This window comes from Impatiens glandulifera, chromosome 9 (assembly GCF_907164915.1).
Source record: "Impatiens glandulifera chromosome 9, dImpGla2.1, whole genome shotgun sequence".
Lineage (NCBI taxonomy): Eukaryota > Viridiplantae > Streptophyta > Magnoliopsida > Ericales > Balsaminaceae > Impatiens > Impatiens glandulifera.
In genome coordinates, this window is record NC_061870.1 from 9,800,726 (window position 1) to 9,823,029 (window position 22,304).

The 22,304-nt window shown below is 40.5% G+C and overlaps 1 protein-coding gene across 1 annotated transcript; it reads left to right on the forward strand.

Annotated features, from left to right (window-relative positions):
* The first annotated feature begins 19,140 nt into the window (after positions 1-19,140).
* On the forward strand, positions 19,141-21,855 carry LOC124915801 (DNA ligase 1-like). Its single transcript, XM_047456558.1, has 3 exons — positions 19,141-19,426; positions 19,619-20,508; positions 20,608-21,855. Exons 1-3 carry the CDS (start codon positions 19,141-19,143, stop codon positions 21,853-21,855), a joined length of 2,424 nt encoding a protein of 807 aa, XP_047312514.1.
* Positions 21,856-22,304: the final 449 nt, after the last annotated feature.

The window sequence follows — 22,304 nt, forward strand, 5'->3', positions numbered from 1 at the left end:
ACAATCATGACTCTTTAATCCCGAATTTTTTTCTCTTCCAAATTTATACAACCGTCGATATTTGAGCAAAATCCATCAGGCAACTTGAGATCTTTCAAGAATTTACAAAGATGTTTTTTAATATCGGATGTCAAAGTGAAAGGCGTTTCTCGATAATGAACCACTCCTTCGTCATTTATAGGATGTAACCATGATTTTATGCCTAAGAGTTGTAAGTGTTTACGGTCTTTAAGACCATCCTTAGTCTTCTCTTTCACAGTCATTATTGTTCCTAACACGCTATCACAAATATTTTTCCTAATATGCATCACATCAAATTAAGTCTCAATAATAGTAATTTCCAATAAGGCAAATGGAAGAAAATGCTAAGTTTGTTCCAATTGTCTCCCCGCGTTTCATGATATATCTTGGTTTTCTTGCTCATATTTGTAGTAAGATTATGTCTTCTAGGTCTCGTGCTTGCTCGTAACTTTCTTGCCCCGTTAACAATTTAGAAGGCTCTTTGTAATCTGTTCGACCATCAAACGAATCTTTATCCCTTTTGTATTTGTTCTTTGGTGGAAGGAAGCGTCTATGACCCATGTAACATTATTTGGAAACATGAACCAATCGAAGAGATACCGCGTCGTTGTTACAAAAGGGACAAGTAAATTTCCATTTTGTACTCGAGCCTGACAAATTCTCGTACGTGGGAAAGTCGTTAATGGTCCATAGCAACGCCGCTCGCATGTTAAAGTATTGTGAGGTGTGTGCATCAAACGTCCTCACACCCATTTGCCACAGTTCAGTCAACTCGTCGATCAATGGTTGGAGAAATATGTCAATAGAATCTCCCAAACTCTTTGGACTCGGAATTAACATAGGTAGAATGAAATTACTGGAATCTATGCAAGTAGTGGGTGACACATTATAAGGAACGAGAATAACCGGCCAAACATTGTATGATTTTTTCCCATTTGCAAATGGTTGAAAGTCATTGCTTGATAAACCCAGTCTTACGTTTCGAGATTCCGACGCGAAATCTTTATAATTTTCATCAAACATTTTCCAAGTTAAGGAATCAGCAAGATGTCTCAACGTATCACTATGAACTCTTCCTTCCTTATGCCATCTCATCATTGGAGCCGTTTTTTAGGACATGTATAGTCTTTGCGGTCTTGGTATTAGAGGGAACTATCTCAAAACCTTAGTTGGAATAAATTTCCCATTTTGCTTCTTTCGAACTGCCCCACTTGTTAGGTCGACTTTTCATCTTGAAAGACCACAAACTCTGCAAGAATCTTCATTTTTGTCGTCCTTCCTGTTAGGATCGGGATCGCACTTGAAGGACCGGGGTTCCGGTTTGAAGGGTGAACGCTTACAACACAATACACACACTAGTTGGTGATCGTCCGGTTAGAGACTAAAACCGCTTCTTAACACTGCACAAGCTGTCACAGACTCTTGAACCAGGTTCCAGGGCGGAAATGTCTATTTCAGCTTGAAGCAACACACAAGGTTTGGATGATGTTTATAAGGAATCGGTTGGAGAGGATGGATAGACCGGTTCGGTTAAGGAGGAGGATTATTTTTCGGTTTGGTTTGAAGTAAGTGATAGTTCGGTTTAGAGTGATTAAGTCGGAAATAAAGAAAATAACACAAGACAAGATTTTTTATGGATGTTCGAAGCAAACTCTCCTACGTCACCCCTTCTTCTCAGATGATGAGAAGGATTTTCACTAACTTGAATGTTACAACATTCACACAATGTTGAACGAGTCTTAATCACTACTCGTCGGTTACACCACTCACTATGATGTAATACAAAAACTTTTACACAATAGTTAAATACACACACAATACACAACACGCTATCGGAATTTCAATCACTTATGCGTAATATCTTTTATTTTCTGTTTCTTCTTTCATGAATATGGCTTTTTCGTAGAGATCTCACGCGTATTAACGTGTTCGCGCGAGGGTATGGTTTCTTGAGATGATTCAACTTACTTTTATAGTGAAAAGATGACAACGGTCATCTTTACTCTCTTCAGGAGATTGGTTACTGGAAGCCGTGGCGGTTGACACATGGCAGACATGCATAAACCAGTTTAGACACATGGAAGACATGCATAAGCCAGTCGTTTTTCTCTCTTACATATTTCCAAGGAATATTGTAATCATTATCTTGCCCCATGCCTGGTTTCTTCTCTTACATATTCCCAAGGAATATTGTGATCCTTATCTTGCCCCATGCCTAGTTTCTTCTTTTACATATTCCCAAGGAATATTTTGTTTGTCTAAACATGTTATCTTCAAGATATTCATATCTTTTGAATAATCTGCCCGTTGAAGATGTACATTAGCTCTTAGGATTTACAATGGATTGAACTAGCCTGACACTTTCGGTTTGTAACTCAACCGGTCCTGAACTTGAACCTGTCCGGATTTCTGCACATAGGTTGAACCTATCCGGATTTTGGCACCAAAGTTGAACCTGTCTGGATTTCTGCACAAAGGTTGAACCTGTCCGGATTTCTGCATAAAGGTTGAACCTGTCCGGATTTTATCTCAAACCTGAGAATGCTGAAGGTATTTATTAGCCGGAGCTGAGAGCAATTAAACAACCAGAGCTCATGCTTCATTAAGTGCCGTTTGAACGAACCAGTTGTCTGAACTGTTTGACTAAACTCTGGTTGACCGAACCGGTTGACTGAACTCCGGTTAACTGAACTCCGGTTTACCGAACGCTTTGACCGATCCGATTGACCGAACTCCGGTTGACTGACTTCAAACCGAAGTCAAACAACCAAACTGGTATATATATTTCGAAGCCGATCTTGCCTATAGGTAAATTTCGGATTTTGCTCAGTTTCCCTGATATAGCAAAACTTTAAATATTATTTGTAGTCGGTGAGATTTGTTCCCTGATCACCTGTGTGACAGACAGGAGTGTTTACCACTATGATACAACAACTTCTTGTTATATTTAAACCAATTAATATACTTGATATTACTTAGCGGTTTAACATATTTATTTGAACTTAATTTATCTATTCATTAAACTTTTCATAAGTTCTAACAATTATTTTCTAACAATTTCTCCCTTTTTGATTATTTAGAATAAATATTCAAAACTTGTAATTATTGGCTGGTTTTTAAAAATCTTATATTTGTTTGGCCGGTTTAAAGAGCTTATATTTGTTTGGCCAGTTTTAAAGAGATTATATTTGTTTGTCGGTTTTAAAGAGCTTATATTTGTTTGGACGGTTTTTGGAAAAACGGTTTGGTTTAAGGAGAACTTTATTTTTCTAATAATTTTTCTTCAAATTTTGTAATCTAAAAATCCTAAAATATTTCTAAGGGAAGAAAACTTAGGCTCGAGAAGTGGCTTTGTGAGGATGTTATCCACTTCATGCTTGTTCCCTTCATGTGATGTGTTCGTCAACAGCCGGCCCAGATGCAATGTTGTCTCTTCCAAGCTTTTGTCTTGATTTACCTATATTCATAGACAATAGAAAATATGGTCCCCATTTTTCTTTGGGTCCGTGGCTTATGAATCCCTTGGGAATCCATACTTTGATTATTTTGATGGATTTTCTGTTGTGTGTATGTATAGTATATATCTACCTACCGATGATTTAACTTCAAAGGATGATTTTCGGTAAACATCTCTAAACTTTCGGTCATGTTTTTCTTTACCATACAAACTGGCTTCCCTTCTCTCAGGTTTCAGCCAGCTTGAAGTTGGCTTTACATAAATCATCTCATCCTTTGAAGTTAAAACATTATAGCTTGTAATTTCTTCCTTGAGCTTCTCATTCACATATGAGATCTCATTTATTGAAACATCAACCTCTTTGATTTGAGATGAACATTTTGAACAATCAAACTTATTTTTTGAAATAGTTTGATTAAGGGATTTTGATAGTTTTCTATACTTAATGACCATGTCATTTAGTGCAGCAATTAGATCATCTCGAGTAAAATCATCAAAGGAGAGATCAAATACCTCAGATTCTTTCTTAGCTGTGAAGGTTTCAACTTTATCATCACTTTCGCTGGATGATGAGTCGTCTGAATCGCTATCGACCCATTTTCCCTTGCTTTCAGCAGCCATTAGAGCCTTCTGCTCTTTCTGGATCTCTTTTGTTTGATCACTACATTCAAACAATTGGATCAACTTTTCCCACACTTCTTTTCCCGTTTTGATTTCTATGACTTTCTCGAAATTGTTGTTGTCCCAAGATTTGAAAATATGTCTCATGCAATGGTTGTCTAGGTTACTTCTACTCCTATCTTCAGTCGTCCATTCTTCTTTCTCCTTTTCAATCTTTATCGGAACTTCCTTTAGGATGGTTTTCATTTCATCATCCAACGTGATCAGATATAAATACATCCAAAACTTCCAGCCGCTAAATGCCTCAATGTTTAGCATTAGTGGCCTATCGCTGTAGGTCATGCTTCCCATCTTCTTCGGTTGCTTAAGTGTTAAAAACCTCGCTCTGATACCACTTGTTAGGATCGAGATCGCCCTTGGAGGACTGGGGTTCCGGTTTGAAGGGAGAACGCTTACACAACACAATACACACACTGGTTGGTGATAGTCCGGTTAGAGACTAAAACCGTTTCTTAACACTACACAAGCTGTCACAAACTCTTGAACCGGGTTCAAGGGTGGAAATGTCTATTTCAGCTTGAAGCAACACTCAAAGTTTGGATGATGTTTATAAGGAATCGGTTAGAGAGGATAGATAAACCGGTTTGGTTAAGGAGGAGGATTATGTTTCGGTTTGGTTTGAAGTAAGTGAGAGTTCGGTTTAGAGTGAGTAAGCCGAAAATAAAGAAAATAACACGAGACAAGATTTTTTATGGATGTTCGGAGCAAACTCTCCTACGTCACCCCTTCTTCTCAGATGATGAGAAGGATTTTCACTAACTTGAATGTTACAACACACACACAATGCCGAACGAGTCTTAATCACTACTCGTCGGTTATACCACTCACTATGATGTAATACAATAACTCAATACAACAACAATGCTTTCAAGAATTGACACTACTATTTAGGGTCGCGCGTGAGATTTACCTTTACTGTTGGATGTTCAATTCTCTCTCTAAGGGCATTTGTACCAGCTTCCTTATTTTGTATCCCTAAAAATAATATAAAATAATAATATCCCTATTTTAGAGAATCAAAATATAAATTATTTTACATCAGCTTCCTTATCCTTATCCATATATCATTTAAATATTCATTAAAACGACCAACTTTTCAACCACCTCAACCACTTAATTACTTACTCATATATATTTAAATATTCATGAAAGAGAAAATATATTATTTTATTATTTAGGATGCTACAGTAATCCCTAAATATAAACATTCACTGTTCATCATCCCTAAAAAATTATAAGGATAGAGAATTTGATAAAGCATTTTTTTTACAACTTTTATATTATTTATCTTCATAATAGAGATAGAACACATTTTAAGGATTCTGCTACAAATGCCCTAATAAGTTCAGAACCCGCATTTAATGAAGACCCTTCGTCTTCCTTTTATAGTGGGGAATATCCTAACAGTCACCTTTTCTCTCTCCGTTGGATTGGTCATCTGAGGCCACGCCGGTTTAGAGATGTTGTGTGCACGTTTTAACCTTTCAAACACTTGACAGGCATGCGTGCACCGGTCAGGTTCTGATGACGTGAGCGACTTGCATATTTGAACACATGGCAATCATGCATGCTCCAGCTGCGTGATTCAGATGTTGCTTCGGATCTTGGATAATAAGATCATCATTGTTTTATGGCATGCTTCTGATCCTGATCTTATCTTCTTGTATATTTCCAAGAAATTTCTATCTTCGTTCATATTACATCATGTTATATTTCAATGTTTACGGTTGATCTTTTTGTAATATGAGCCGGCTGGAATAGAAGGTTATTGTTAGCCGGTCCGGTTAGAATATTGTAGTCGGTTCCTCTTGATCAAGACTTGATCATTTGGAGCCGGATTACTGCGGCATGTTCTCCAGCCGGTTTATGCAGCTTGATCTGTACCTGCACATGGAAATTGAGATTAATTAAGTTCTCTGGCCAGTTTAAAATTAACCTACTTAATTTTTCTAACAATTTCTCCCTTTTTGATTATGAAGAATAAATATTCAAAAATTGTAGTGTGTGGCTGGTTTAAAATTAACCTACTTAATTTTTCTAACAATTTCTCCCTTTTTGATTAATTAGAATAAATATTCAAAACTTGTAATGTGTGGTCGGTTTTGGAAAATATGTTTAGAAAATTTTTCCCTTTTTGATAATTTTCAAGGAAAAATTTCAAAACAAGTTATTTTTCAAAAATGCAAGTAATAATTGAGATTTAACATTTTTCGAAAAAAGCTAAGTTCATAAACCGGGATAAGCTAAACGATAAATAAAGTTGATAAGTTCATAAGTCTTAAATATAAATTAAAGAAATAAACTAGGGGTCAGATGGTCCTCCCTTTTCTTTTTCTTTTCGCTTAGCCTCCTCTTCTATCCATTCTCTTTCCCTTTTGTCCGTGTCCATGTATCAGCCGGTTAAAAGATTTATTCTTCCGGGAGGACATTGGTTGAATCGAAAAAGACCGTCTACTGGTCTAGATGATCGAGGGGGTGGAACGGTTAATGGTCCCTGACTTGGTGATACGGATGATGAGGATGCAGCGACTTTCTTCTTCCTCGGTTGTAATTGTGCAATATCCTCCTCTTCTTCTTCATCGAGAGGTTCTTCGGGCTAACCATCCGGTTGTGATCCTTCAAGACCGCCTTGTTCGACCTGTTTTAACAAGCTCGAGATTTGCTTTCTTTTACCCTTCCGCCTTGTTACCATTGTGTGCTGGACTTGAATCGGTTTCCGGTTGTCTGGCTTGTTCTTCCTTATCGAGTTCCTTGGCTAACTCGTGGTCCTTGGCCTCTATTTCTTTTCTCAATCGCTCCCAGTTTTCTTCTTCGGCTTGGATTCGGAGAGATTCTTCGGCATCCATTTAGATCATTTCTTGATTGTTAGCCGCTTGGAGCTTAGTCAGCTCCTCAATCTGAGCTACCATGACTTGCATCATTTCAAGGAGCGGGGCGGTTGCCGTTTCAATTGACCTTTCAACCGTTGTTTTAATTGATGTTTGAACCGTCTCAATCAGTTCAGTTTGAAGGGAGGATATTCTGGGTTCCGTGACCATGTGAAATTCGCTGATTGAGGAGGCCACAGTATCAATAATGATGCCCTTAATGCGTTCGATTCCCAGACTCTGATCAGCATGAACCGACACGACCCTCTCTTGACCGGTTGATAATTGTTCTGTTTGGTTGGGATGAGAAGGAGACTTACTTGGAGATTTAGGCCGGTTGTCTCCGTTCCCGTTATTTTCCGCCTAAGTTCCCTCTTGTCGGTCCCCTGTCGGTCTTGAGGATACATGATATGAGCTTGGCATTTTTTCTTTCGAGTCTGCCTCTAGCCGTTCGATGTTGCTGATGATTTCTTGTCGCACTTTCTTGAACCGTTCAATCATTTTTACTTCCATCTGGTTTGGTTCTTTTTCACCCGCCTCAATCAAGGCTCCGGTTACTACTTTCAATTTAGAATATTCGTCGACCAGTTCCGATCTGACCAAGGCCGCTGGGATAATATCGGTGTTTACAAGTTCTAGAGCCACCTACTCTAACTGTAATAGCTCCGACCAATATTTGTGTTCTGTGAGGTTGGGAAGCATGTGAGATAACTTGGTTTCACTTATGATTCTGCACTAAAAGTGGAATGAGCCGGCTATTCCTTCGGCTTCCTCATGCATATTATCGATGAGTTGTTCAAACATAGTTTCTTCTTCTTCTTCCGAAATCGGATCTTCAACATTCGGTATGATTTCAGGTTGGATAGGACCGGTTGAATTTCGTTGCGAGTCACTTACCCCTTGCACTGGACGATCTTCAACTAAGACTTGTTTTCCTTTAGAAACCTGAGATGGACCTTCAGGTGTTATTGATGGATTGGATGGCCCCTCTTGGGCCGATTGTGAGTTGGATCCGGTTGGGATAGATTTGTCCCTAGCCGAACCGGATGGCTGTCTCTCTTCATCGTCTTCCTCTCGCACCGGAGGGATAAAAGTTTCAGTGTTGGCCGTTTCTTCGGCCGAGTTGACTGTGGTATGACAGGTTGCTTTAACCTGATCAGAGTCCTTAAGTGTACTCGTCGCATCGTCTTCATTAGCACGATTGACGTCCTGAACCACGTTTTCTATTGCCTCTGAGGTTCTCAGCCCGACATCCTCTATTATATCGTTGACATTTTTGGAAGGGGATTTAGAGTGTTTGGAGTGAGTACTAACCTCTTTGGTCGGTTTCTTCTTCAACTTAGATAGGACGACTTGGCTCTATGAAGATTCAGTTTGCCTTGAAGATGGAACCGGTCCGGCTGAATTGGTCTCTCTTTTCGGACATGGGGAGGAATGAACCGATATTGGACGGACAATTTTTATTGGTGTGGGGTGGAGCAGCGGATCAGATAGCCGAGGAGATTTTTCTAAAGACAAAGTTTCCACAGACTCTTGCGGTTTGTTTACCGGTTTCTGACAGGTTTTCTTGGCCGCGCTTTTTACTCTTCCCCTTCTCTGTGGGATCTCAGTTTGTTTGGTCTTTGCTTTCGGATCGGCTTCTTTGGCACCTTCGCCAACCGGAGCAGCCGGTTCAACTTCCTTTGAGACTTTGGCCCTTGGAGCTCTCGGCTTGGTCGTTTTAACAGTCCTGGTGTTCATGTTTTCAGCGTTCAATATTTTGGAAGTTCAGAGGGGTGTACCTTCTCTGATTTCGACGTGCAGAAAATGCAGAATCTTCCCGATCGGTATGGTATAGGCTTGTACCCGACCGTTCGTCTTAGCAACTACCTCGCACAGTTGCTCGAATAGAACGCATCCCTAGTCGATCTTGTCAACGCGGACAATTCCCATCATCATCTCCAGCTTAAGTTTGGTCATATTGTCGAAATTACCTCCTTTTCCTTGAAGGGATTTGGAGATAATATCTAGCAGCCATCCGAATTCCTATTTGAGCTTGATCTTCCGGCTAGAGTGAGTCACCAGATCCTTCGTATCCTTTGATATTGCCAGTCGGATTGCTTCAGAGTCAGCATCCGTTAGGCTTGTTCGGAAATCTCTCCTGGTGTTGGGCAAGCCGAGAGCTTCAGAAAATATTTTTTTGGTTATGTCGAAAGCTTTGCAGCACGCGGTGGCAAAGATGGTTCTCTTCGTCAGAATCGCCGTGCTGAAGAACTCCTCGACTTCAACTTGGTGGACGATGAACAGACCAGATAAGTACGTCTCCAGCCCAGATTCCTTCAAGGATTGTGATAGAAAAATTATGTAAATTAACTTTCAAACCGGCCATACATTACAATTTTTGAATATTTATTCTAAATATTCAAAAAGGGAGAAATTGATAGAAAATTAAGTAAAGTTAATTTTTGGAGCCATCCAGGGGAACTAAACAATTATTAACTTCTATGTGCAGGAACTGATCGAATTACACAAACCGGCTGGAGCCTCATAAACCGGCTGTTGAAACACTTCAAAAAAATCCTGTTCCAAGCGATCAAGTCAAGATCAGAGGAACCGGTTTTAACTCTTCCAAGAGACCGGCTAGCAAAGACAAGTTTTACATTCATGTCGGACTACACTGTGTAAGAAACAAACCGGAAACTACAATTTGCAGAGATGACGTATTATGACGAAATAGACGTGTCTCGACGGGATAAAAGAAGATAAGATCCGATCAGAAGCATGCGAGGAAAGCAATGATGATTTACTGATCCGACGTTGATAACCGGAAGGTGCATGCCTGAAACGTGTTCAAATCTGAAAACCGGTTACGTCATCCTACACTCAGAGGTGTCTGCATGCTTGCCAAGTGTTGAGGAAGGTGAAACGTGCAAGTAACCTTCCTGCACCGGCGTGATGCTAGATCAACCAATCCCACGGTGAGAGAAAAATGTGACTGTTGGGATCGTCCTCACTATAAAAGGAATATGAAGCGACCCCATTAATGACACGAACATAACAAGCGAATATACAACAAGCGACACAAGTTACGAAAATCTTAGAGAGATAAAGAAATCTTACGAACGATCCAAAACCGGTGTGTCATAAACCGAAAGATTTGTGTGTGTTTGTGTTGTATTGTATTTGTGTATTACATCAAGAGTGAGTTGATGTAACCGGCGAGTAGCGAGTTGGGCTCGACCGGCATTGTAATTACTATAACTTTGAAAGTTAGTGGAGATCCTTCTCATAACCTGAGAAGAAGGGGTGACGTAGGAGGGTTTGCTCCGAACATCCATAAAAAACCTTGTCTCGTGTTATTTCCTTCATTTACTGCTTACTCACTTAATCTAACCAAATCAATCTTACTCCTTATATCAAAAACTGGTCCACTCATATCTCTAAAACCTACTCCTTCTAAACATCATCTAAGTCGCATACGTTGCTTCAGACTGAAACAGACATTTCCGCCCTTGAACCCGGTTCAAGAGTCTGTGACAGTTTGCGAAGTGCTGAGAATGGTTATAGTCTCTAACCGGACTATCACCAAAGTGTTGTATGTTGTGTAAGCGGCCTCCCTTCCTAAAACCGAAACACCCCGGTCCTCCAAGGGCGTCCCCGATCCTAACAAGTGGTATCAGAGCGAGGTTCTTAGCACTCAAGCAACCAAAGAAGATGGGAAGCATGACCCACAGCGACAAGCCGCCAATGCTAAACAGTGAAGCGTTTAGGCAGTTGGAAGAAACATATGTATTTACATCTGATCACTCTAGATGATGAGATGAGCCGAGTTCTGAAAGAGGGACCGATCAAGATCAACAAGGAGTTAGACCAATGGACAAATGAAGATCGAAGACGGAGTAACCTGGACAACCATTGCATGAGGCACATCTATAAGGCGATAGATGATAACACCTTGAACAAGATATCAGACTGCGATAATGCAAAGGAAGCCTGGGAAACGATCATTCAGATCCATGAAGGAAACGAAAGAACAAAGGAGAACAAAATCTTGGTGGCTACATAGAAATACGAAAACATCAGGATGAAACCGGGAGAAAATATGAAAGAATTTAGTAACCGGTTCACCAGTGTGGTCAACGAGCTTCAAACACTCGGAAAGAAGTACGACAACCGAGAAGTAATCATCAAAGCCTTAAAATCACTACCGAGCACATGGGATATCAAGACCATGGTGATGAGGGAATCAAGCACCCTTGGGCAGATGAAGTTGCATGATGTGTTTGAGGATCTAAAAGCCTACGAGTTCGAGATTAAGTCTCGGATCGAAGATGAAGCATCCACGTCAACCGCAACTAGAGCTTTGGTTACATCGGTGGAACTGGCGGTCCAAGTATCAACCGTTCCGGCTCCAGTCAAAAACGCTGATCAGATCAGTGAAGATGTGATGGCGATGCTAGCTCAGAAATTTAGGAGATTCATGAAGAAGAGCCAGCCACCATCTAACAACGATTTTAATTATAATTATGTAGATAAATCAAATAAAAGATGTTATAACTGTGACGGTTTTGGACATTTCAGGTCAGAATGCAGAAACCAAGGAGAGACGATAGAAACCAGAAGGTAACTATCAAGACAACAACTACCAAGGCAACTGGTACCAGGGTAACAACTACCAAGGGAACAACTACCGGAGAAATGACAACCAACGGAACGACTACCGAAAAACGACGATCAACATGCTGACGAAGGAAAGGAGATTCAGAAAGCACTCATTGCATCCAACGGTGAAAGCGAATGGGCGTATTCCGACAATGAAGATAATGAAGAAAGAGTAACCTGTTTCATGGCAAACGACGAAGAGGTATTTGATTTCTCTTCTGATAAGTTTACCAAAGAAGATTTGATTTCTGCACTTAACGAAATTGTCGCTGAGTTCAGAACCATATCTGCATACATACCGACTCCGGTAGAACCTAAAACCGTAGAGTCAAGTAGTATCGCTGTTAAAACATGTGAAACCGCAATGTATGAACCGGATGAACTATCCTTAGATAATGAGGAGACAGTTCAATCGGTAACGGAAACTGATGAACGAGCATTGTATGTTACGGCTGCGTGGGAGAGATCTCGTCAAGCCGTAAAACAGGTATGTAATTATAAAATGCATCATAAATGTAGATTTGGTATCGGTTACGAACCAAACAAACAAAACGAAACAAAACAACCTAACGGGATGAAACTCACGAAAGACAATCTTCCATTCATAAGATTTGTCAAGAGTTCAACAACCGAAAATGATTTAAAACCAGAAGAAGAACTAAAATACGTAAGTCCAACCGAATCAGAAAACTGGCTTCATCCTGAGATAAGGAAAGCCAACCGGAAACAAAATAAAACAAACAAATCTCGGTCTCAAAGAAACTCATCACCACAACATAAGGCATTCTTGAGCAATGGTCAAGAAATTAAGCTAAACATTATAAGAACAGATACCGGGAAAATGATCCGATTTATCCAAGTCTGGATCCCAAAGGGACTAATCAACCATGGACCCAACTGAATGTGGGTACCAAAAAGGTGTAAATAATTTTATTTTGCAGGTTAGGAGAAGCAACCGGCTAAAGAATTCAGAATGGTATCTGGATAGCGGATGTTCAAGACACATGACGGGCAACGATGAACTTCTAACCGACATCAAGTATGAAACCTGAGCAATCATAACATTCGGTGACAACTCGAAAGGTAAAACCGTGGGCAAGGGTAAGATTGTCCATGGTAACCTATCCATAAATAATGTATTACTGGTAGAAGAACTGCGTTTTAATCTGTTGAGTATAAGTCAAATGTATTATGTGGGTTATAAAGTTGAATTTCATAAAAATGCATGCTTAGTCAAGAATCAGGAAAATGATATCCTTTTAACCGGTAACCGAATGGGAAATATTTACAAAGTTAATTGGAAAACTGATTTTGAAAAACCTGTGTGCATGATAGCCGGAAATGATCCAAACTGGCTTTGGCATAAACGGCTAAACCATTTGAATTTCAAAACAATTAACTTTATATGTTCCAAAGAACTAGTTCACGGCTTTCCAAATGTTATGTTTTCAAAAAACAAAGTATGTGCTGAATGTCAAATGGGCAAACAAATAAAGTCATCTTTCAAAAGTAAAGGAAACTATCAATCTGAACGGTGTTTAGAACTTTTGCATATGGATTTGTTTGGTCCAGTTAAAGTAACTAGTCTAGGAGGCATGCATTATACTATGGTAGTTATTGATGACTATTCTAAATTTACTTGGGTGACATTTTTAGCCTCTAAAAATCAAGCAACTCCAAACCTGATCAAATTAATTTTGAGAATACAAAATGAAAAATCTATTCGAGTAAACAAGATCAGAAGTGATAGAGGAACTGAGTTTATAAACATCAATTTAACAACTTTTCTTGATGATTCCGGTATTAGACACGAGTTGTCTAGTTCCAGAACTCCTCAACAAAACGGCCTGGCTGAGAGAAGAAACCGAACTCTCAAGGAATCCGCAAGGTCAATGATAGCTGATTCGGGTATTGCTCAAAAGTTTTGGGCTGAAGCTATCAATACCGCATGCTATACTCAAAACCGATCTTTAGTAACTAAACGCTTTTCCAAAACTCCTTTTGAAATATACTATGATCGAATTCCAAGCATACGGTATTTTCGAATTTTTGGTAGCAAGTGTTTTGTTCACAACAACGGCAAGAATTACTTGACCGCTTTTGATGCTAAATCCGATGAGGGAATAATGTTGGGATATTCAGCTGTAAGTAAAGCCTACATGATATACAATACTAGGACTTTAACAGTTGAAGAAACAGCCCACGTTATTTTTGATGAATCGGTTGAACGAAACACTACATTACCATTCGACCTTCACAACAGAATGGAAAATTTAAATATCTATTCTGATGATGAAGACGAGGTCCCGGTTTTAGACGATTTTTCAATGACCAAGCGGTTGATGTTGAACCTCAGCCTGCTCAAGCTGCCTTACCGCAGAAATTTGACTCTTCAGTTTCTACTGAAGAAATCGGTCGGTCTGACTCTGTTCAACCTACCGATCAGTCTAACCTTGATCAGCCAACCGAAAGCTTGATAGACACGTCTCGGATAAACCTCAGAAGGAACAAAAATCATCCTCTTGAACTAGTAATAGGTAACATATCCTCACCCGTCCGAACTAGGCAACAAAATTTGGAACACTATGAAAACTCAGCTTTCATATCACAAATTGAGCCGAAAAAGGTGGATGAAGCATTATCAGATCCCGATTGGATCCTAGCAATGCAAGAGGAATTAAACGAGTTTGAGAGAAATAAAGTCTGGTACCTAGTCCCTAGACCGAAAAATAAACCGGTTATAGGAACACGATGGGTATTCAGAAATAAACTCAATGAAGACGGTTTAGTTACGAGGAACAAAGCCCGGTTAGTGGCTCAAGGCTACAAACAGGAAGAAGGCGTTGATTTTGAAGAATCATTTGCCCCTATAGCTAGACTTGAGGCCATTAGAATATTTTTAGCATATGCAGCTTTCAAAAATTTCAAAGTTTTTCAAATGGATGTTAAAAGTGCTTTTCTAAACGGTAAAATAAATGAAGTAGTATATGTTAATCAACCTCCAGGTTTCAAAAATCCAGATCATGAAAACCATGTTTACCGGCTGAACAAAGCCCTTTACGGTTTGAAACAAGCTCCAAGAGCCTGGTACGATACATTGACACATTTATTATTTGATCACAAATTCACAATAGCTTCAGTTGACAAAACACTTTTCAAATTTGAGAGAAAGGAGCACATATTACTTGTTCAAATTTATGTCGATGATATTATTTTCGGATCAACCGATCCAAAATTATGTGATAAATTCTCAAAAATGATGACTGACAAATTTCAAATGAGTATGATGGAAGAACTGAGTTTCTTCCTAGGACTTCAAGTTAAGGAGATTGAAGCCGAAACCTTTATAAGCCAACCGAAGTACACCGCCGAGTTATTGAAGAAGTTTGGAATGGATACATGCGCTGAGGCGGCTACACCTATGAGTCCTTCTGTAAAGTTAGATAAAGATGAGGATGGTCAAGCCGTTGACATCACAACATATCGATGAATGATTGGATCATTGCTTTACCTAACAGACAGCCGACCTGACATTTTGTTTGCGGTTGGAGTATGCGGAAGATTCCAAGCCAATCCAAAGCAATCACATTACACTGCGGCCAAAAGAATATCTAAATATCTAATGGGAACTCAAGAAGTGGGACTTTGGTATCCAAAAGACTCAAGTTTCAACCTCATAAGCTACTCAGATGCTGATTACGCAGGATGCAAGATCGATAGAAAAAGTACAGGTGGAACCTGCCAGTTCCTAGGTGATCGGTTAGTCACCTGGAGCAGCAAGAAACAAACCTCAGTTGCAACATCAACTGCAGAGGCAGAGTATATAGCAGCCGGAAGCTGCTGTGCACAACTTCTCTGGATCCAATAACAACTAAGGGACTTTGGTGTAGAAGCCAAGGAATCACCAATATTCTGTGACAACACCAGCGCGATAGCAATCACATACAATCCGGTATTGCACTCAAGAAAAAAAGCACATTGATATAAGACATCACTTCATCCGAGAGCATGTTCAGGAGAAACATATCCGGCTGGAATACGTCTCGACCGAGCAACAAGTAGCATACATCTTCACAAAACCGCTACAGGAAGCTAAGTTTTCTCACTTTAGGAATATTCTGGGAATTACTGATGTTAAGCAACTTATATCATGATCATGCATGCATACTGCTTACATACATAATAATGAAAAACCGGGATATGTGTTCAGGGAGAAGCTCTCGCTTCTCAAACCATATTCAAATAGGTCATTAAAATTCAAGAATGCTAACCGGGAGGAAGTCTCCGGTTATGCCTGATCACTTCATGATATCAAATCACGTGTATACTTACTATACGGTTGAAATGACCTGGTAGAAGTGGATATACTTAATCCAAAGTTGAACAAATGTTGATATGACTCAACATTTCTTCACAATCGGAACAAAATATCCAACTAAAATCGGTCATGGAAAACCGCTTAGTACAAATGCACTCTGGTTTTGATGGATTGAACTTTTCCGGTTAACTTGGGACAGCTAACCGCGTTTTCATGCATATCTTGAGAAATGAAGCTTGTAATAAATAAAAATAGTCTACCGCAATCGATATGACGACATGTGTCCATCATCAAGAGAGGGAGACTCACATCTTGTCAATAGATTTTTGTCATCATGAATATCTTGGTAATATTTAGTTTTGTATTGGAAATAAACATTATACACTTCAACAAGTTAAAGCCTATTAACTAATTGATGACATCACTAATCATGCTTAACCTATTGATCTAGATGAACCCCTGGCTATATAAACCACCCTCAAATCCTCACAACTCTTCACAAAATTCACTATTCACAAAAACTGTCTTGAGCTCAAACTATCTCAAGAACATGAACTCCAACTCTCTAGCAAAGAAAATTCTATTGGCTGATTTCAACTCAATCTACCAATACGAAGATCATGAGGTCAGAGAAATGTTCTTAGCCATTGAAAGAAGAGGGCTAACAGGGTTTCTTGAAAACAGATTCATTCTCGACTACCTAGTAGTCGATGAATTCTTCCAGACCGCAAAGGAGGTGCATCGAGACATAATCGTTGCACATGTTTACGGTCAATCTTTTCTATTCAGCGAGACGGATTTCGCTGAATACTACGGCTTGCCCATTGAAGGGGTAACCGACTTAACCTACTCTCCGGTGACCATGGAAGTAATGTGTCATCGGTTCTCCAACTCTGACATCCCGGTTAGACCCTGGGGTGCTAAAAGCCAACTCTCTCACAAGTACCAGCTTCTTTGTGAGATTCTGGGAAAGTCCATTCTGGGCAGAGAGAAAGACTATTACTACACCCAAAGGCTTTTCGAGATGACGATCGCCGTTACGGTTGGGACACCGGTAAATTGGTCCTAGATCATCTTCAGCAATCTGAAGAAGATGCTTCTTTCAAACAAAACCGGCTATGCTCCTCAGCTAAGCGGTTTTTGTGCTAGCTTGGATATCCACTCCGGACCCTTCGTCACTCTCCATCCAAAGCATGTGCTCACTAAGGAGAGAGTCCAAGAGTTGATCGACTAGTGGGAATCAGCTAAGGCAAAGAGGAATCAAGCGTTCGGGTCATCCAATGTCTAAATCATCTCTCTTTCTTTCCCTTTCCCAAACCGGTAATTTTGCTGTACTACCGGTTTGGTACATTGAATTAATGAAGATCATCTCTTTCCATTTTAGTCAAAAATCAAAAATCCTAAAGTAAATGACCAACATTTAATGCGCCGTATCAAACCAAATCAAATCACTCTTGGAAACCGAAATATTCGCTTTCAATAAGCATGCCTCCTCCGATTTGACTAGACATACATTTATTCTCTTGAAAAATTGAGAAGGCATTTATGACAAGACATAAACGGTATGATTTTTTCAAAATATTCTCATTTAATACACTCAACCGCTCAAGCTATAAAAAGGACTCAAACCTTCATCTTCAAACACGCTTCCATTATTATTCTCTCTAAAGCTTGAAAGCTCAAAGAACTTCCCTTCGATTCTCATCTTCTTAAAAAATGTCTGCTGAACTAAGAAACACAATCGTCGTCAACTTCGAAGAAGTAAAAGATGGCCTGTTTCACGATACCATCTTCCAACCGATCATAGAATCGGGGCTTCAAAAATTCCTTGAAGGCTCAAACACCATCCTTGTAGAGGAAGTGTGCGAGTTATTCAACAATGGGCACATTCTCGATGATGGTAGTATAAGGACCATCGTTGACGGAAGATTTGTTTGGATTACCGAAGAACATTTTGCTGCTTTCTTCCACCTTCTAACCGAAGGATTCTCTAACTTCCCAACGCCATTCTTTCCGGCTAAGGAAGACTTCGGCTTTATCTTCTCCTCTTCCATCGAACCAGTCGAAGACCACGGGAAGAAGGAAAAACTCACCCCTCACTACCAAGTCTTTCATGATTTGGTTCAGCGGTCTATCATGGGCCGAATGCCAAACCAAAACTACAACCGGGAGGCATTCGACATCATGATAGCCATCATCCGCAAATCAGCAATCAACTGGTCCTCCTATATATTCAAAAACCTGAAGCATCTCATAACCGCTTCAAGGGGAAGGGTCGGTTTCGCTCCACATATCTCTAGATTTTTGGAGGCTCAACGCCGCAACCATGGCCCGGTGTTCCTGTCGGACCGACCAACACTATAACTCTATCCATGCTAGATAGATGGATATCAAGGATTGAGGAACGGACACCCGAAAACACCATGTCCAAGTGTCTTGCCAGAATGGTGGAAGGGGATTGGGTCGATCTAAACTAAGTTGTTTGTTTTTCTTTCCGGTTTTTTTGGTCATTTTGTTGTACGGCCGAAAACCGCCTTACTTCCTCTTTCGGACTTGGTTATAAAATTTTCTATTTTAAAGTCTCCAGTTTTTCTTTCAATATCTTCCTTTCCGGTTTTAAATTCAATAAACATAAGACTTCATGTTAAACGAAACTTCCTTTTAACAAAGCTTCCGGAAAATCAGAATCTCAAGCAAAAAATGAAAAGTTTGAAAAACTTACCGCCCACGGTTTTATCGCACAAAATTTACCGCCCATTTTTTTCTCCGCATTTACCGACGAAAGTTACTGCAGTAACTTTTGGAGGGAAAATTGGCGCCAAAATATTATCAAGTGACGGTTCGTCTTCCAACCGTTCGAAACCGCCTCCTATATAAGTTCAGATCAGTTCATTTTCTAATTACGCTTTCTCTCTCTAAAAATCTCAAAACTTCAAAGGCTCTCGAACTTCCGTTCATCGCTGTTCTTTATCTTTTTCCTTCACAAATTCATCATGGCTCTAGGTAAAGCACCTTTTCAATGGATGTTGCAGGTCGATTTCAACGACATCGACGAACACTCCGGGGAGGAAAACAAGGTTGTGCTTCAATCTCTACGGGATTGAGGACTGGAAACGTTCTTGTCTGGTCCGTTCGTCGTGCACCCGACGACAGTTATGGAGTTTCTCGCGACGACGACTTTGACGAAGAGGAAAGTCTCCGCCACCGTCAACGACAAAGAAATTCATATAACGGAGGAGCTTTTCTCTGAAGCTCTCGGTTTGCCGAACACCGGTTTGGACTTCAAGACTAACCTGACCGCTGCAGAATCTAATGCGGTCCGGTTAGTGATATCGGCTGACGATCAGGATCCGGTGATTCACTCAAGCCGGAAGAACAAATTGAAACCGGAGTTCAAGTGGTTGCTGAACATCATCTCTCGTTCGATTCAGGGTAGAGGAGGTAACTTCGATAACCTGACGAAACTTAAGCTGAAAATGATGATGGCTATTGTCCGCGGTGACAAGATAGATTGGGGAGCCGTCATCTTCGAACAGTTCTGTGAGATGGTGATATAGAAGGATGGCCGGGTTCAGGCCTTCGCTATGCAAATCGTAAAAATTCTTAAGTTCCTTAATGTCGAACTTGGTGAAGGTGAACCGCTCCCACCCAATAACATTCTCAACTCCGAGCAAATGAGTGAGAAGACTGACAAAGCGGTTAAGCCGAAGTCTTCCAGAACGAAGTCTTTAAAGGGGACCGATTCGTCCGCTCCAGCTGAAGAAGATTCAAAACAAGAAAAACCGAAGAGGAAGGCGGTTCAAGCCGAAGCCTCCCAGAAGAAGAAGGGAAGGAAGAAGTCTTCCGCAAAGAAGAGCTCGAACAATCCGACTAACTCCGAGAAAACTCTTTCCTCGGACAATTCGCCGAAGAGAACCGGGGACGTCTTCCAGCCCATCCCCATCAATACCGTTATTCCCATCAATGTCGACTCTCCACCACTAAGGCAAACCGAACCCTCGGGGAGCCACGAAACCGAGTCAGCATCAAAGGAGGAAGTAGAGGTTAGTATTCACTCTAAACACTCCAAGTCCCCCAACAAAAACATCGACGAGGTAATGGCCAATGTAGGTTTAAATACTTCAAAAGTCATTGTAGACGTAGTCCAAAATATTGCTAAGGAAACCGAAGACGATGTGTCAAGTCATCTTAAGCCAGCTAATCAGGTTGAGATATCCGGTCAAAGTGAAAGTCACTCGGTCGAAGAAAAGGAACCATCCGGTTCAGCGGGGAACAAGTCAGTTCCAATTGATACAACGATCCAATCGGCTCAAGATGGGCCAGCAGACTCAACAATCGTACCTGAAGGACCAGTTCAGGTGAACAAAGGCAAAGAGGTTTTATTCGAAGATTCGGCGGTAAAGGGAAAAGGTGTTCTGCAAACCGGCTCCCAACCTGAGACTTTAACCGAGGCCGAAGTCGTCATTTCCGCTGAAGAAGAGGAGGAGATGTTTAAGGGGCTCATTAGGGATATGGACAAAGATGTTAGTGAGTTGATATCACCATACCACTTATGGGTAAAGCTCCGTTGTGAGACAAAGTTGTCAGATATGATTCCGGGGATGAGCGGCAACAAACACTAGGAGAAACTCTTAGAATTAGAAGAATTGGCTCTCAAACTGGCAAATACCAATGTTATCCAAGCCGCATTCAGCAAAACCGCGGTAATTCACGAATACGCCCGGTTACACGCAGTAGAAGACGCGTTAAGGGAGGCAGAAGGAGCAACCTTAACTCCAATCGAAGCAAAAATGTTTGAGCGGTTTCACCTAGTGCGGGAAAAGCTCCTTAAAAGTGTTGAGCGGCTCGACGCAAAATGGAGGAACGAATGCAGACATCACTTAACCCATGCCAAACTATATCAAAGCCAGCCTTTCTTTGCAGCCGGGGAGACCTCCATGACAGCAGAAAACCGGGGAAGTGATCCTCCTCAAAATGATAAGGCTCTAGAACTTGAGCAGGTAAAGCAAGTGGTGATCGATACACTTAAGTCTTGCCTTGGGAACTACAGCATCGCAACCGATGAGAAGATTGCAACAGTTGAAACCAACCTGACAAACGCTATCCGGGGATCAGTTCAAAACGAAATGGCGAACACCGCTCAGACATCGATCAGGTCTATGATAGACGAAGCTGTGCAGACTTCAGTCAAATCGTTGATCGCAGAATCTGTCCAAACCACAACCTCTCCCTTAGTCGATATGTTACAAGCTATGGCTGTTCAGATTGGTGAGCTATCCAAACTTCAAGTAAGTAAAACTCAAGAGCAATTCAATTCTGACGCCGAAACCGCAAAGAAACTGCAAGACGAAGAAAGGGAGAGGGAACGGTTAAGGAAGGAACTTGAAGACAAAGATCATGCGCTTGCCAAGCAATGCGAAGAAGAGGAACAGGCAGATCTTCATGAACCCATACCGGCTCAAATCTCGCACGCTATGAAGACAAGGAATAAAAACAAGAGGAAAGCGGTTGCAGAGGTAATGAAGCGGGAAGAACAAAACAGTCAAAGAGTGATCGAACCAGTCGGACTGAACGTGCAACCTCTTGATGAAGAAGAAGAAGAGGATATCGAAGAACTCAACCGGCGTAAGAAGAAGGCAATCGGAAGCTCAACCGCAACCCCAAGACCGATTATTGCTCAAACATCTCGACCACCAAAACCAGTATGTGCCGGTTTTGGTTTCGGCAAACGAACTCCCGACATCTCAAGTGTATTTGCCGGATGGCGAATTGACGCTGAAAGAAGAGACAGGGAATGGAAGGCAAGGGAAGAAGAAGAAAGAAGGCGGAAGGAAAAGGAACTTGAAAAGGGGGGACCATCCAAACCTTAGCTTCATGTCTTTCTTAAGAACAATTTATTTATGTCTGTTTTTGTTTCAGAACTCAACGGTTTTTATCCTACTTTGAAGTTACTATTTCTCTTTAAATATCCTTTGAAAAATCAATACATGTTTTGAAATTTTTCTTAAACAGAAAAACATCAAATAGGGAGAAATTGTTAAACAGATTTTTCAAAACCGGCCATACATTACAAATTTTGAATATTTATTCTAAATAATCAAAAAGGGAGAAATTGATAGAAAAATTAAGTAAATTAATTTTCAAACTGGCCATACATTACAAGTTTTGAATATTTATTCTAAATAATTAAAAAGGGAAAAATTGATAGAAAAATTAAGTAAAGTTAATTTTTGGAGCCAGCCAGGGGAACTAAACAATTATTAACTTCTATGTGCAGGAACTGATCGAATTACACAAACCGGCTGGAGCCTCATAAACC